The 15,149-nt window shown below is 37.8% G+C and overlaps 1 protein-coding gene across 1 annotated transcript in view; it reads left to right on the top strand.

The window, feature by feature from the left end:
• The window catches only part of GDPD1 (glycerophosphodiester phosphodiesterase domain containing 1), a 43,161-nt gene extending 33,208 nt beyond the window's left edge, over positions 1-9,953 (top strand). The window contains exons 6-11 of the mRNA XM_065897614.1: positions 486-575; positions 4,511-4,644; positions 7,511-7,570; positions 9,337-9,388; positions 9,784-9,785; positions 9,902-9,953. Of these exons, the coding sequence (XP_065753686.1) occupies positions 486-575; positions 4,511-4,644; positions 7,511-7,570; positions 9,337-9,388; positions 9,784-9,785; positions 9,902-9,953 (390 nt within the window). The remainder of the gene's footprint in view (positions 1-485; positions 576-4,510; positions 4,645-7,510; positions 7,571-9,336; positions 9,389-9,783; positions 9,786-9,901) is intronic.
• Positions 9,954-15,149: the final 5,196 nt, after the last annotated feature.

Raw genomic sequence — 15,149 nt, 5'->3', positions numbered from 1 at the left:
GCATCCGATTTCATCCAAACTAAATAAGGCTAGAGTAGGTGCCTGCATAGATTGATAATGTTCAAGGAAATGTGATACTCTAGGGATCAGTATTGTTTCAAATACTGCCCTGGTAGAAGACATCACTGTACTGTAGGAAAGTCTGTTTCAGAGTGACTTGTCATGTCGCAGGCATGGATAAAAGCGAGCTTCTGTGAACCCATCGCTCTGGCATTTACCTAATTAACTTCTTCTAGTTTCACTTGTTTCACTTGTACTTAGTTTATAGCAAATTACTAAACAGTTGTATTCTATTAAATAAATCATATAATGGTAAAATGTAATTTCTTGTACTTTATAAAATAATCTGAATTTGTGTATCAATTCTTCCAAAATTTTATAGTATACACTGGCAGATAGTCAGTTGTAATCCATTTTTTAAGTGAAATCATGTAAGTGGATTTACAAATAGGCACATGCATAAAATTTTGAATTTTCACATGTAGGTTTCAGAGTTGGTGAAGCAGTACAGACGAGAACACATAACAGTGTGGGGTAATGCCAGTTATGAAATTGTAGAAAAGTGCTACAAAGAGGTAAGCTTCATAAATGATACAGAATGATCTATTTTTGTTGCTGTTGTGTATCTTTAAATGTTAAGTAAATACAGTAATAATTTTTTTAATATCTTTATTTCATAGCCTTGATGCAAAGGCAGACGGTACTGGATGGAAGCAACTAACCAGAAATTTACGAATAAAGATGATGAATTTATAGATAATGGATTTAGTAGAGATAGTGGACCTTGCAATTTAAGTTCAATATAATTGGACTGGCTCACAGAATTATTATTTTCACATGGTAATATTAGTTGTTTGCCAACATTTTATTAATTTTATTATGTATACTATAAAACAAAATATGGTTTCTATGTTTTAGTGTCTAGTTTTTGTTTGTTAGTTAATCAAAATTTTTTGTGTAATTTTGAATGAAGGAAAGTATTTAGTCCTTCAACTCTATAGCTCAAGCTTTCTTTACCGTACCTCCCAAATAGAATTAATTAAATTAACATGATTTTCAGGTAGTATATAAAAGTAGGGCCATCCACCAACTGAAATTTTTCTGTTTGAAGAAAATATATCTATAAAAAATTACGTTGATATAGTTTGAAATGGTACACTAAGGCTCTATAAGCAAATTTAGCTATATAATCAGCTAAGAGGATTTGAAATTCAAAGTGTTAAAAGACCTTAAACACTGAAGATTCTCTTTCAGAATACAAGTGATAGTGCAGAAGGAATATCATGACACAAGTAGTAATTCTAAAATACAAAGAATCCGGGCTTCCCTGGTGGCGCAGTGGTTGAGAGTCCATCTGCCGATGCAGGGGACGCAGGTTCGTGCCCCGGTCTGGGAAGATCCCACACACATGCTGCGGAGCGGCTGGGCCCGTGAGCCATGGCCGCTGAGCCTGCGCGTCCAGAGCCTGTGCTCCGCAGTGGGAGAGGCCACAATAGTGAGAGGCCCACGTACCGCAAAAAAAAAAATACAAAGAATTCTTTTGAGAAGGCGTTCCTTCCTAGCAAAGAAGGCAAAAGCATAGATTCAAGAACCATTACAATTAAAAGTACAATTAAAAGTAATGAGGCTCTCATTAAGGCAAGTAAGTTTTATTTATGTGCAGCAGGCTCTGTGAGATCCCAAGGTATCTGTGTACAAAAGGAGAGAACAGAATAATCAATGGGCTGAGTGGCTTCAGGTCTCCAACAATTTAGGACTGAGACTTCCATAACCATTGTCTGATAATATTTTCACATGTCTTTAGAAGGGAGATAGTATACTGGAGGCTTCATGACCGGCTGATCTTTTTACATCATTCAAAAAATTTTTTCAAATTAAAAAATAGTGATAATAGCAAATGCTAGAGACGAAGAGGACAAACTGGATCTCACCTGCGCTGCTGGTGGGAATGTAAAATAGAACAGCCACTCTCTTAATTAGCTGGGTAGTTTCTTACAAAACTAAGCATATACTTATCATATTAACCAGCAATCTTACTCTTGGGCATTTATCTCAGAAAAATGAAAACTATGCACACAAAAACCTATACATGAATGTTTATAGCAGATTTATTCACAATACCAAAAGCCTAGAAATGAGCCAAATGCCCTTCAGTGAGTACGTGGCTGAACAAGCTAACACATCCATACAATGTAATACTATTCAGCAGTAACGGGGAATGAATTACTGGCACATGCAACAACCTGGATGGTCCTAGAAGGCATTTTGCTTAGTGAAAAAAATTAACCTCAAATGGTTATATGATTACATTTATATAACATTCTCAAGACTACAGACATGTAGAGCAGATTCGTGGCTCCCAGAAGACAGGGACTGGGTGTGGGTGCAAATACAAAGAAGTAGCAGGAGGGAGTTTCTGTGTGGTGATGGAACAGTTCTGTACCTTGATTGTGGTGGAGGTTACACAGATCTATACATGGGTTAAAATTGCATCGAACTATATACACATGCACAAATGAGCACAGGTTTTAAAAATGGTGAAAACCGAATAAGGTCTACAGTCTAACTAACAGTAATATATCAGTGTCAATTCCTGGTTTTGATACATCTGGCTACATCAAATTTTACCATTTGGAGCAGCTGGGTTAAGGATATACAAGACTCTACTGTATTTTTTTTTTTTTTTTTTTTTTTGCGGTATGCGGGCCTCTCACTGTTGTGGCCTCTCCCATTGCGGAGCACAGGCTCCGGACGCGCAGGCTCAGCGGCCATGGCTCACGGGCCCAGCCGCTCCGTGGCATGTGGGATCTTCCCGGACCAGGGCACGAACCCGTGTCCCCTGCATCGGCAGGCGGACTCTCAACCACTGCGCCACCAGGGAAGCCCTCTACTGTATTTTTATAACTTCCTGTGACTCTATAATTATTTCAAAATTAAAAGTAAGTTCACTTTTGGTCCAGAATCACAGAACTTTTCCCTTGATTCACATACTTTTCTAGAAGCCTCTGGCTTTCTGTCATTTTAGAATTTAAAAACTCCAAAATTTTCAGCAGCAATTTTCAAACACCGCAGTAAGAATGTCTCAACAATAATTGTCATTCGTATTATGAACATGCTATATAATTAAGTCATGTATCTTTTACAATTCTTAAAGTATGATTTATGAGAATTTCATATTAGCTCTTTAATTCCCAGATGCTAGAAACTAAGAATATAAAAATAAAAGAAAGTGGGGGACACAGTGGTGCTGGGAAAAATATGTGGCACTTATTCTCATCTAATGACTTTTTATTCACTCCTACTTAATGCAGTTGTTTTTATCCTTGGCTGTGTATTGGAATTACCGGAATTGTTTCAAAAAATACTAATGCCTGGGTGCCATTCCAGATATTCTAACTGAATACAGGGACAACCAGTTATTATGCCAGCGGTATGCCAGCATACCGCTCCTAGCCCTCTCCTACCAGTGACCTTGCATGGCTCTCCAGAGGTACCAGTTACTGTTTTTAGTTCTCTGGTTCCAAAGTTGCATAAGTTTTGAGGGTCAGCCCCTAGCCCTATTTCCTCCTATGAGCTCTGTTATTCTTAGTGTATGAATTTGCATAAATCAAAGTTCTTTTCAGGGACTTGTATACTGTGTTGCAGCTGGAACACCTGTATATAAATAAACTGAAAATATTACAAAGCAGCATGTGAACTTAGGAGCAAAAGAAGTCCTCAAACTTATTTACTCCATTTTTAAAAAATAAAGACGTAGGTAATTTAGAGCTAATATTGAAAATAAATTATGTTTTTGCATGATTTTTTCAATATGTTACTTTTATTCAGAAATATTCAAATTTATTATAATGTTTATTTGTTTTAAAGACAGACATAGGAGGAGCTGGAGGAGGCGGGTATGGGGAGCTGTTTACTGGGTACAGAGTTTCAGTTTTGCAAGATGAAAAGAGTTCACATATATATGAAGCTTGCAGTTGAAGGGTTTGGGGATCTTGAACACATTTTGTAATAGAAACTTAGAAGGGTGGTTAGAATCTTGGACTAGTTTACAAAGTCCTATTTACATTTGAAAATATGTATATGTAGCTGAAAGGTCATATTTTCAACACCATTAATATATATCTATATTCATATCTGTATCATATACTTTTTAAAAATTTATTATATATATGGTTATTGAATATGTAGAAGATTACTGAATATTTTATTTCTTTATCTTGTTCCATTAAACTTGGTATGTTTAACCTCTACTGATAAGGACAAGCAGTAACAGACAGAAATGGTATTGCAAAAGCAGAGAGTAGAGAATAGAGAAACTTGAGTATCAATTAATACTATAGGCCTCCAAGATAGCTCCTGAGCCATTTGTCAAGGACTAGTCATTTCTAAGTGTGGTGTGTTAGAAATGGATAGTGATAATTCAGGGAGTACTTTTAACAGATGTCTTGGGAAATTTTGAAGGTTGTGAAATAAACCTCTTTATTTGAACAATATTGTTTGTGTCTTTTAGAATTCAGAAATTCCTATACTCTTCAGTTTACAACGTGTTCTGCTCATTCTTGGCCTGTTCTTCACTGGCCTCTTGCCCTTTGTGCCCATTCGAGAACAGTTTTTTGAAATCCCAATGCCTTCTATCATACTGAAGTAAGTGGTTACCCTGTTTTCATCAATTCTCAATTACAGGAAAACTAAGACGAAGACTTGTTGATATCAATGATAAAGAATAGATTGCTCTAGTTATTTCCATATTTGATATAATTAAGATTCATTCTCTAAAATGAATAATAAAGGTTTTAAAGTATTTACCTGACCCATTTCAGGTAACAATGACTTTCAGTGCCTGTGTACTCAGAAGTCAGGTAAAAAGAATTGAGCTTAATCATTGAAACATCTAATAGCAATTGCCCTCCAACTTCCCTTACTTCCTTCTGCTTGATTGACAACTATACCCAGCTGAAATTCCATTAAGCTCCAAATTCACCACTAGTATTAAATCACCACCACCACCACAACAACAACAATGCAAAAAAACCTCTGGAGATGGGAGAAAGAAAAGGATAGAGTTAGTTTTTATAAAACTAACATATTTATGTAATTCCATATTTATGTAATTTCTCTGCTGGGTATAAAGCCTTGCTTTTCACACACTAATTTACTACAAAGATAAAAATATGTAAAACACTTAGCCTTGCCTGGCAAATAATAAGCAGTCAATAAATGATAACTTTTATTGTTAAATTATCTTTATCATTATTATTAGAGAGCTTCATCTCACAATCCCCTACTCGTATGTCATTCCTAGCTATACATTTCTAATAATAACCGAGCCATGACAAAGGAATTCAGAGCTTCTGAGATCATTTAAATGTGACTTCACCTGCATGGAAACTCTTTTCATCCCCACAGAACTTCAAAAAAAATCAAGCTGAACATTAGTACATAAGTCATTAGGAAATATCATTAAGAGAAACAAGTTGATCAGTACCCCTGTACTCAGCATCTATGTTTCATGCTTGTCTTCCAGTTTGAGTTTGTTAGTTATGAGTATGTTTATTTTATCTATTCCCAATTACATTTACTAGCAGTGTTTGTAGCTGTTTCTGAAACAAAACAGCAGAAATCATTCTTGTCTACAAACAAACCATTTTTGTTTGTTAGATTAAAATAATTCCTAACCATTTATTCCTAAAGTACTTAGCTTTCCTCTGGTCAAGAGTGTACTGTTGTGCTCTCTAGATCATCTCCATGTGTTCCTTTTAGAAGCAAATATTATTAAAAAATAGACCTATGAACAAACTTCATAGAATTAATTTTTTTCTCTAAAAAATGATTATGGATTAAGACACTGGTAGGATATTATGTGTTTGTATATTTTATTATTATTATTTTTAAAAATTTATTTTTGGCTGCATTGGGTCTTCGTTGCTGCGTGCAGGCTTTCTCTAGTTTCGGCAAGCAGGGGCTACTCTTCGTTGCGGTGCGCGGGCTTCTCATTGCGGTGGCTTCTCTTGTTGCGGAGCACAAGTCCTAGAGCACGTGGGCTTCAGTAGTTGTGGCTCGGGGGCTCGGTAGTTGTGGCTCGCGGCTCTAGAGCACAGGCTCAGTAGTTGTGGTTCACGGGCTTAGTTGCTCCGCAGCATGTGGGCTCTTCCTGGACCAGGGATAGAGCCCGTGTTCCCTGCATTGGCAGGCAGATTCTTAACCACTGCGCCACCAAGGAAGTCCCTATTATTTTTTTTAATGAAAGACGGTACTTCCTAAGACAACATAATCATTTGTTGTCAATAACTAGTATTTTGAGTTATTAAATTCTTGGAATTCCTGAAATTGCAATCAGGACCTTCTACCTGGGCTAAAGTTAGTGGGAAAAGAGGAGTTTATTTAGAGAGCTTCAAATTAAAACTGAATTCAGAGAAAAAGATAAAAAATGAAATTAGTGGGCTTCCCTGGTGGTGCAGTGGTTGAGAGTCTGCCTGCCAATGCAGGGGACGCGGGTTTGATCCCTGGCCCAGGAAGATCCCACATGTCACGGAGCAACTAGGCCCGTGCACCACAGCTGCTGAGCCTGTGCTCTAGAGCCCGTGAGCTACAACTATTAAGCCCATGTGCCACAACTACTGAAGCCTGCGCGCCTAGAGCCTGTGCTCTGCAACAAGAGAAGCCATGACAATGAGAGGCCGCGCACCGCAAAGAGGAGTAGCCCCTGCTCGCCGCAACTAGAGAAAGCCTGCGCGCAGCAACGAAGACCCTACCCAGCCAAAAATAAAAATAAATAAATTTATTTTTTAAAAAATGAATTTAGTGCAGATAGGAGTTAGAAAGGAAATAAGAAATGAAGATCTGGGGAGAATAAAAATCACTCTGTGCTGTTTAACTTAGAAAGAAGCTGAGGAATCTTCGTAGTAGAGAGACTGACTAATCAGAGATGTCTCTGGACACAACCCAGAGTTAATGACACAGGTGCTGCTCTAGGCATCAAAGAGGTTGAAGAAGGAGCTCAGCTTAGGTCTAAAAGTCATGTATACTCTTTCAGTAGGAGAGATATTTTAAAAGGACAGGGCCTAGGTCTTAAAACATTGAAAGTGAAAGAAAAAAATGCCTTTAGGGTTTTTTTAGTCTCATTTTTACCCCAAATATCTTTTAATCCATAGTAAAGTTTGGTTGTGTGTTTAAATCTACTACATAACAAAATTACAGCAGACAAAGCAAAAGAAAGAGGCTTCACCAGAAAAGAGAAGAGACATGAGTTCTGGGCACCCAGGGTCTCTGGAAAGATAACTTATTAATTTTAACCTTTGAATTGTGGTAACCAAAAATTAGCTTGAAATCAATGAAAATAGAAAACCCAAATGGGCTTTGTTTGAACTTATTTTTGCCCTTTTCCAAATATTTTTTAAACATATACTAAGTGCAGACAAGGCACTCTTTTTGTTTTTGTACTTGTTTTATTTTATCACACTGATATATTCCTGTGTTTCTAATTTATGATTTAAATTTTATTTTGCCTCAGGCTAAAAGAACCACACACCATGTCCAGAAGTCAAAAGTTTCTCATCTGGCTTTCTGATATGTAAGAATTTTAGTTTCTTGATATACAAATTATTGCTTTAACTCTATTAAATACGATGCTTATAATTTAGAGCAGGCTTTCTACATGTAATTTGTGACAGGGATGTGTTGAACATCTACTATACAAATGGATGATGTATGAATCATTTAGAACTAGCTTAATTGCTGGTCACAAAACCTTAAGAAGAATTGAGAGATAATCTCATCAAACTCAGGAGAAAACTGAGCACCCACCTACCCGACGTTAGATGATTTACAGTACTTGGCGTTATGTAGCTGGTTAGTAGCAGAGCCGGGATATATACCCATCCCCTCTACTTAGTGACTAAGTAGAGGGGATGGGTATATATCCCGGCTCTGCTACTATATATCCACGAGCCTGCAGTCAAAAATACAGTGAAAAGAAGTGTGTATAGCAATGCAATATATGTAAGAGTGTATATTGACTAATGGCACATCTCTCAGGAAAATCTGCAGCGAGACTTAACAGCAAAAAGGAAGCCCTGTCTATATGGTGGGCATCTACTTTAGATAAAATGCGTTAAATTCTAAGACATGTTGAGTTTAATGTTAGGTAAAACCCACAAAGTTATTGTGCTATACTTTGCTTTAAAGTGGAACCTTGAATGCTTAAGTCATAAATCACAACCTTTTATCACTAGCTCCTCTTTCATAGAGTTGGAAAACTAGTTGTATCTTTTCTCTGTGCCACAGGGTTTCTTCTTTTCTGCTGTATTCCTGATTTAATTTCTAGTTTTTAAGGATGCATTTTTAATTGGTGTTAAATGCATATGATTTTTAGTTTCTGTTACTTAATCATTCTAATAGACATAAACAGAATAGAAATAGTATGTGTAGCTTTTCAGTACAGTAAGTTCCCATCTTGCTCAAGTGATTTGTATTCTAAAAATTCATTTTTAAGTTAGTTACTTGGAACTGAAAAAAAAATGCTTTTTTTTTTCCTATATAAAGGATAGTGTAATTAATGGACATTAGGTTTCTTTTTTTTTAATATACATTTATTTATTTATTTATTTTGGCTGTGTTGTGTCTTTGTTGCTGCACGGGGGCTTTCTGTAGTTGTGGTGAGCGGGGGCTACTCTTAGTTGTGCTGGGTGGGCTTCTCATTGTGGTGGCTTCTCTTGTTGCAGAGCACGGGCTCTAGGAATGCAGGCTCCAGTAGTTGTGGCATGCAGGCTCAGTAGTCGTGGCGCATGGGCTTAGTTGCTCCGCGACATGTGGGATCTTCCCAGACCAGGACTCAAACCCGTGTCCCCTGCATTGGCAGGCGGATTCTTAACCACTGCGCCACCAGGGAAGTCCTGGACATTAAGTTTCTAAGATAGCTCACAAAAGACTAATTCATTTTGTAAATGGACTGTGATGTTATAGAATTTGACCCAAGTTCACTGCTTTATTTTAACTTGGAAAGTTAGGAACACCGACTTCCCAGTTATTTCTCACTCTCATTATGGTGCCAGCAAGGAAAGTGAGGAAGCCCCTTATGCACTGAGCTGCTTCAATAAGAATACATCTCCTGGGGATCTAATGGCAGCAAGGAGTAGAAAGGAGTTTCAGCAGTTAAGATACAAATGCATCCACAGTAGCTATTATTGCTTGAGGCCGTTGGTTATATTGCCAAAACGTTGGGATTAAGTTCAACTAGGAATTATAAACTTTAAATTGACTAAGTTAGGACTGAGGACTAATTTTAGTGCTCCTTTAGGGCTAAGGAGTACCTAAATCTGTTGTGCTTTTCTTTTCTAGTCTACTAATGAGAAAAGCTTTGTTCGACCACCTCACTGCCCGAGGCATTCAGGTAAGTTTTTGGAATGATGCATTTTAGAAACAGCATAGTTCAGCTGTTTAACACAAGTTTAAGGGGCAGGAACTTTTCACTAACTTACTATGGTCCTGACTCTGCTTCTGCTGCTTTACTGGTTCTCATATGAAGACCTTAAGCTCTGCCTTACAGTTAACAAGAAAGTATTGGTATTTCAGAATTCACCTATGTATTGGTGAGAATAGCTGAAGCCGAGAGGTGGGACGGTCATATTTAGTGAGCAAAGTGGAATTTGTTTAAAGGGGTCAACGATTTCTTAAAATTGCAGGTTATTTTTAAGTGTGCTGAGATTGTAGTGGATAAATGCTACCATAAAAATAATTTTCTATTTTAACATTTCTTCTCATATTTCTCATGTTTCTAATTTTCAGGTGTATGTTTGGGTATTAAATGAAGAGCAGGAATACAAAAGAGCTTTTGATTTGGGAGCAACTGGGGTGATGACAGACTATCCAACAAAACTTAAGGACTTTTTACATAATTTTTCAGAATAGAAAAGGAGGTACTCAGAAGCATTCAAAGAAAACATGAAAAGACTTAAGAAAAAAAATTGTTATTATTTCCCTAAGCCATTTCTGGAATGGTAAAAGGTTTAATCAGTTAAGTGTTTATTACCTCATTTTTAAGCCTGTCTGAGAATGTAGAAACTATATATTGTATATCTATTTTAAACAATATTGCGTATTTTACATTTGTAAATAGTTTGTTTAGAAAGAAAACTGGTTATGAGATGTAAGTAGAAGATTATCGATCAAGATTTCTGTATATGATGCAGTATTCTACTATTATAGTAATTCTGAAATCAAAGACTATTGGATAAATTTGACATTAGTCTTCACTGGAATAAGATTAACTAATTAGTAAGACAGAATTATTGAAGGCCATTACAGCTATCCGAGTTGTCTTCTTATTTCTAGGTACATCTTAGTTAAAGGGGAAAAATACAGTGAAAGGAGAGCTCGGAAATCAGTGATGTAATTATCTGACAAGTTGAATATTGTTAGCAGAAAGCAGACTCAAAGAAATAACTGAAAGTTTATTACATGATCAGAAATAAAATCTGTAGACTAAATTCGAATTTCTTGGTTGCGGTTGTCAATAGGGACATTCTATTTGGAATCTTTTTCAGGTATGTAACAAAGCTACTGTGTCTTTTTGTTTTTTGTAAACATTAAAATTGGACTTAATTGTAAATTAAGACAAGATGCAAATAGTCACATTTTTGTTTCCTCTAAAGAAATGTACATTTTCCATTGTTGGCAATGACTAACTGTCTGGACCTACATCTAGATTTTAAATAACATCTTGAATCCTAACAGTCATATGAAACTGATGAAAGTGCGTATCACTGTGTCTAAAACTTATAGTAAAGCCACCTCCTCCTGATCTTTAAGAACCTATTCTTCTGAGTATTAGTGGAAACAGAATTTCTCAAAGCATTAGGCATCACTTTCTCAGATTTTCTGACGTGACTTCATGTAAATCTGTTTCTAATCTTTTTGACTTATTTTCGTTATCTCTCTGGGAGGTAAGTATCATCTGGAACATTTGAAGTTTGCCAGCTAACAGCTACAATGGATGATCATACTCTTCCACCTGGATGACATAAATGACATTTGTTTTTTTGTTTAAACTGAAATAAAATTTTCAGAAACAAAATAAGGGTTCTTCATTGGTGGTGTTTTTGTTTTGCAGTCATAATTCCAAATATGCTTTATAATTTTTTTTCAGAATTTAATGAGATGGTAAATTGATAGTGTAACTAAATACACCTGAGACTTCTCTCTAGTGTAAGGAAAATAAAATATAGAAACGCTTTTATGGTAAAGAAATTGCCGCTTGGTATTTGAGTAAATAACTTGGGCAGGTAATCCATTAAGTCCATCATTTTCACTTTCGCTTATAGTAATTTATGATTATAGTTGCTAGAGATCTTTTTGATCATCTTTGATATAATTCTTTTTGCAATTTCCCCTTTCCAACTTTTGCTTTGTTATGATTCAGTTATGATGCAGTTCATATTATAGGGCAAGCATATATTTTGTGTCAATCAGTAGAAGATAAAGTACCCAGCATGGTAAAGATGTTTAGAAAGTCATGTTTTAAAAGTTTGATGATTTTATAGTCAAGGTGACTTTAATTCATTTAATAAAAGTATAGTATCTATAACAAGAGAGTTATCAGATAACATCTGAATATTGCTTTTCTGATTGGGGCATCACGTTTTAAAAGAGGTTAGATACCCTTTCATTTTGAGAGAGATATTGCTAGGCATTGCCAAAAGATGGGATTAGACCCTTTGCCTGGGATGAAGCTGGCACTAGATTTGACAGACCCAGGGACTTCCCTGGTGGTCCAGTTGTTAAGACTCTGCACTCCTAAAATGCAGGGGGCACGGGTTCAGTCCCTGGGTGGGGAACTAAGATCCCCACAAGCCATGAGGCGTGGCCTAAAAAAAAAAAAAAAAAAGATTTGACAGACCTATAGTCCAGCATGCCAGTAGAATCCTAAATACATGGCAGTGGACAGCAGTTACAGGTAGGTATTTCAGTAGGCAATTGGCATGAGGGAATTTTCTTTTCTTTTCTTTTTCTTTTTTATTTTTTTGTGGTACGCAGGCCTCTCACTGCTGTGGCCTCTCCCGTTGTGGAGCACAGGCTCCAGACGCTCAGGCTCAGCGGCCATGGCTCACGGGCCCAGCCGCTCCACGGCATGTGGGATCTTCCTGGACCGGGGCACAAACCCGTGTTCCCTGCATCGGCAGGTGAACTCTCAACCACTGCGCCACCAGGGAAGCCCGGGAATTTTATTTACTTACTATCTTTTTTTTTTTTTTGGCCGTGTTGCGTGGCATGCGGGATCTTCCCCAACCAGGGATTGAAACTGTGTCCCCTGCATTGGGAGCGTGGAGTCATAACCACTGGACCACCCGGGAAGTCCTGCCGGAATTTGTGAATTTTAACTTGAAGTAGTAAGAGTTTCTCTATAGGACTAGGGTCCGAGGCATGTTACCAAGGCAAAACAGGACACAAGTTACAAGAACTAGGACCCAGATCTTGGAAAGAAGCTCATTTAATAGAACCGAAAAACAGAGTGATAACACGGGACTAATTACAGTAGTAAGTTGACACTGAGTCCCAGAGCTGTTCAACCGCTCATTTCTGGCCAGGACTTGTTCTAGAAATTGGGGTGTGGCCCTGGCTACAGGTGGGCATCTAGTAGCCCAACTGTGGAGAAAGAATGGCTGCAGTGGGGTAGGAAAAGAGAACGTAAAACATAAATCATCGTATGTTCAAGTATGGGAAATCATTGACACAAAATACAATATGAACGATTCTGCTTAGAGCTGTGCAACATGGTGGGCCTGAAAAGGTTTTAAAAAAATATATCAAGAGAGAATCTGCCATAGATAAAAAAAAAAAGTTTCCTTTCCAATTAAGGAAAGCCATGAATGCCAGGTTGAAGAGTTTGTTCTGAATCAAAAGTCATGTGTCAAGTAGGTGGCTAAACTTGAGATGTTAAAAACAAGAACTGAAACTGCCAGACAATAATATATCATAATCATTTCCGTGCCAAAGGGAAGATGTAAATAGCAGTCAGAGACCAGGCACCAAAACAAGATCAGGACCAAAGTGGTCAGATCAAAGAGTTAAAGAGATCAGAACGCTGGGAGCATACCAACATAATTCATAAAGCCACTAGCGATGTTTATCTTTTTCTGCCTTTTTTGTATAACACTGACAAACTATTGTTTGGAAAGTTGGATCATCCTATAAGCTGAAATAAGGATATAAGCCTAGACCAGAGAATAGTCCAGAAACCAGGTCAGAAGGCGATACAGATCCAATTAACATTAGATTGCATAAAAATTAATTTGGCAACAGTCTACAAGATGGGAACTCTTGCAGCAATCCAGGAATGAAGTAATACGTGTCCAGATGAAAGCAGGGGCGATATAAGTAGGGAAACAATGAACCTAAGCGTCTCTGTAACGGAAAAATTAATAAGTGACTAGATGAGCTTAAAAGGAGAAGAGAAAGTTCACTACTAACTCCAAAGCTGCAGGAAATGGGGAACTTGGAGAGGGGTCCAGTTTGGTGGTAAAAATAATGTATATGGGTACTCTTTGAAATGACAGAAAGGTGTTCGAGTTTAGGTATATTAGCCCTAGGATGAAAGGATAGATCTGGAAGAATAGATTTAGGAGTTTTGTGTACTTTATAGGTATTGTGAAGCTAGCACTTCATTTTTTAGCATAAATTTCAGCTGTTTTTATTTTATTTACTTTTTAATGTTTATGTTTTTAATTTATTTTTTTTATGTATTTATTTTATTTTTGATTGCGTTGGGTCTTCGTTGCTGCGTGTGGGCTTTCTCTAGTTGTGTTGAGCAGGGGCTACTCTTCGTTGTGGTGAGCGGGCTTTTCATTGCGGTGGCTTCTCCCGTTGCGGAGCACGGGCTCTAGAGCTCAGGCTCAGTAGTTGTGGCACAGGGTCTTAGATACTCTGTGGCATGTGGGATCTTCCCGGACCAGGGATCAAACCCATGTCCCCTGCATTGGCAGGCGGATTCTTAACCACTGAGCCACCAGGGAAGTCCCAAAGCTAGCACTTTAAAGGTGATATTAGTTCCTTCACAGTATTCTACTTGCAATTTGAATAGGTTGCTATGCCACCAGATGCCTACGTTGTGAATAGCATGCTTCATACCACAGTGAGACTGAATGATAACATTTTTCCCCACTCATTTATGCCCTCTTCTTTCAAAAGTAGAGAAGTCTATTAAAAAAAAGGCATAATTTTAACTCATTGCTTATGAAAATAGTACAAATACATTGGTCTTGTTTGCCCAATAGCTTTTGTTTTTTGGGTTTTTTTTGCAGTACGCAGGCCTCTCACTGTTGTGGCCTCTCGCGTTGCAGAGCACAGGCTCCAGACGTGCAGGCCCAGCGGCCATGGCTCACGGGCCCAGGCATGTGGGATCTTCCCGGACCGGGGCACGAACCCGTGTCCCCTGCATCGGCAGGCGGACTCCCAACCACTGCGTCACCAGGGAAGCCCCATTGCCCACTAGTTTTAAATTTTAGTTCCTTGAAGCCCCAAGATGGGGCCTAGGCAGCTTCTGCTGGGTGAGTTGGGATGGTTATGCTAAGAGGGGGCTGAGCAGGTATAGCTGGGTGTTACCCCTTCCCAGTTGACAAACGCTGCTTCACTTTTTTCTGTTTCATATGTGAGTTCCACATATAGTTTGACTTAAAAAAGGAGTTTTCTGCAAAAAAATTTTTTCTTTGCTTCTGTACTCTTTGATCTAAGACCTTTTCCCCCTTCAGCCTTGAGTAGAACCTCTCTTTCTCCCTTCCTTCCTAACTCACTCTAAGCCTTTTTCATTCATTCAGTTCCTCAAGGGTTTATGGTCCTTTCTGGTCAAAAACTTTTCAAGAACAATGAGTTGGGGATATGAACAGGTAATCCACAAATATAAAAAGTCAACAATCAAAAAATGATTCACCTCACTAGTAAAGACCTATAAATTCAAACAACGTTGAGTGAGATACCAATTTCTAACTTAGAAGGGCAAGAGTGAAAGCATTGGTGAGAGGCATGGGGAAACAGGCACTCGTGAACTGTTGGTGGGAATATAAATTGGCAGAACACTTTGAGGATTAATTTGACAGTATCTTTAAATATATCCTTTCACTCCGAAGTTCCAGTGCTAGGAATAATATCCTAAGAAAATA

The sequence above is a fragment of the Phocoena phocoena genome, chromosome 19 (assembly GCF_963924675.1).
Source record: "Phocoena phocoena chromosome 19, mPhoPho1.1, whole genome shotgun sequence".
In the NCBI taxonomy this organism is placed as follows: Eukaryota; Metazoa; Chordata; class Mammalia; order Artiodactyla; family Phocoenidae; genus Phocoena; species Phocoena phocoena.
This window is presented reverse-complemented; position numbering and strand designations above follow the sequence as displayed.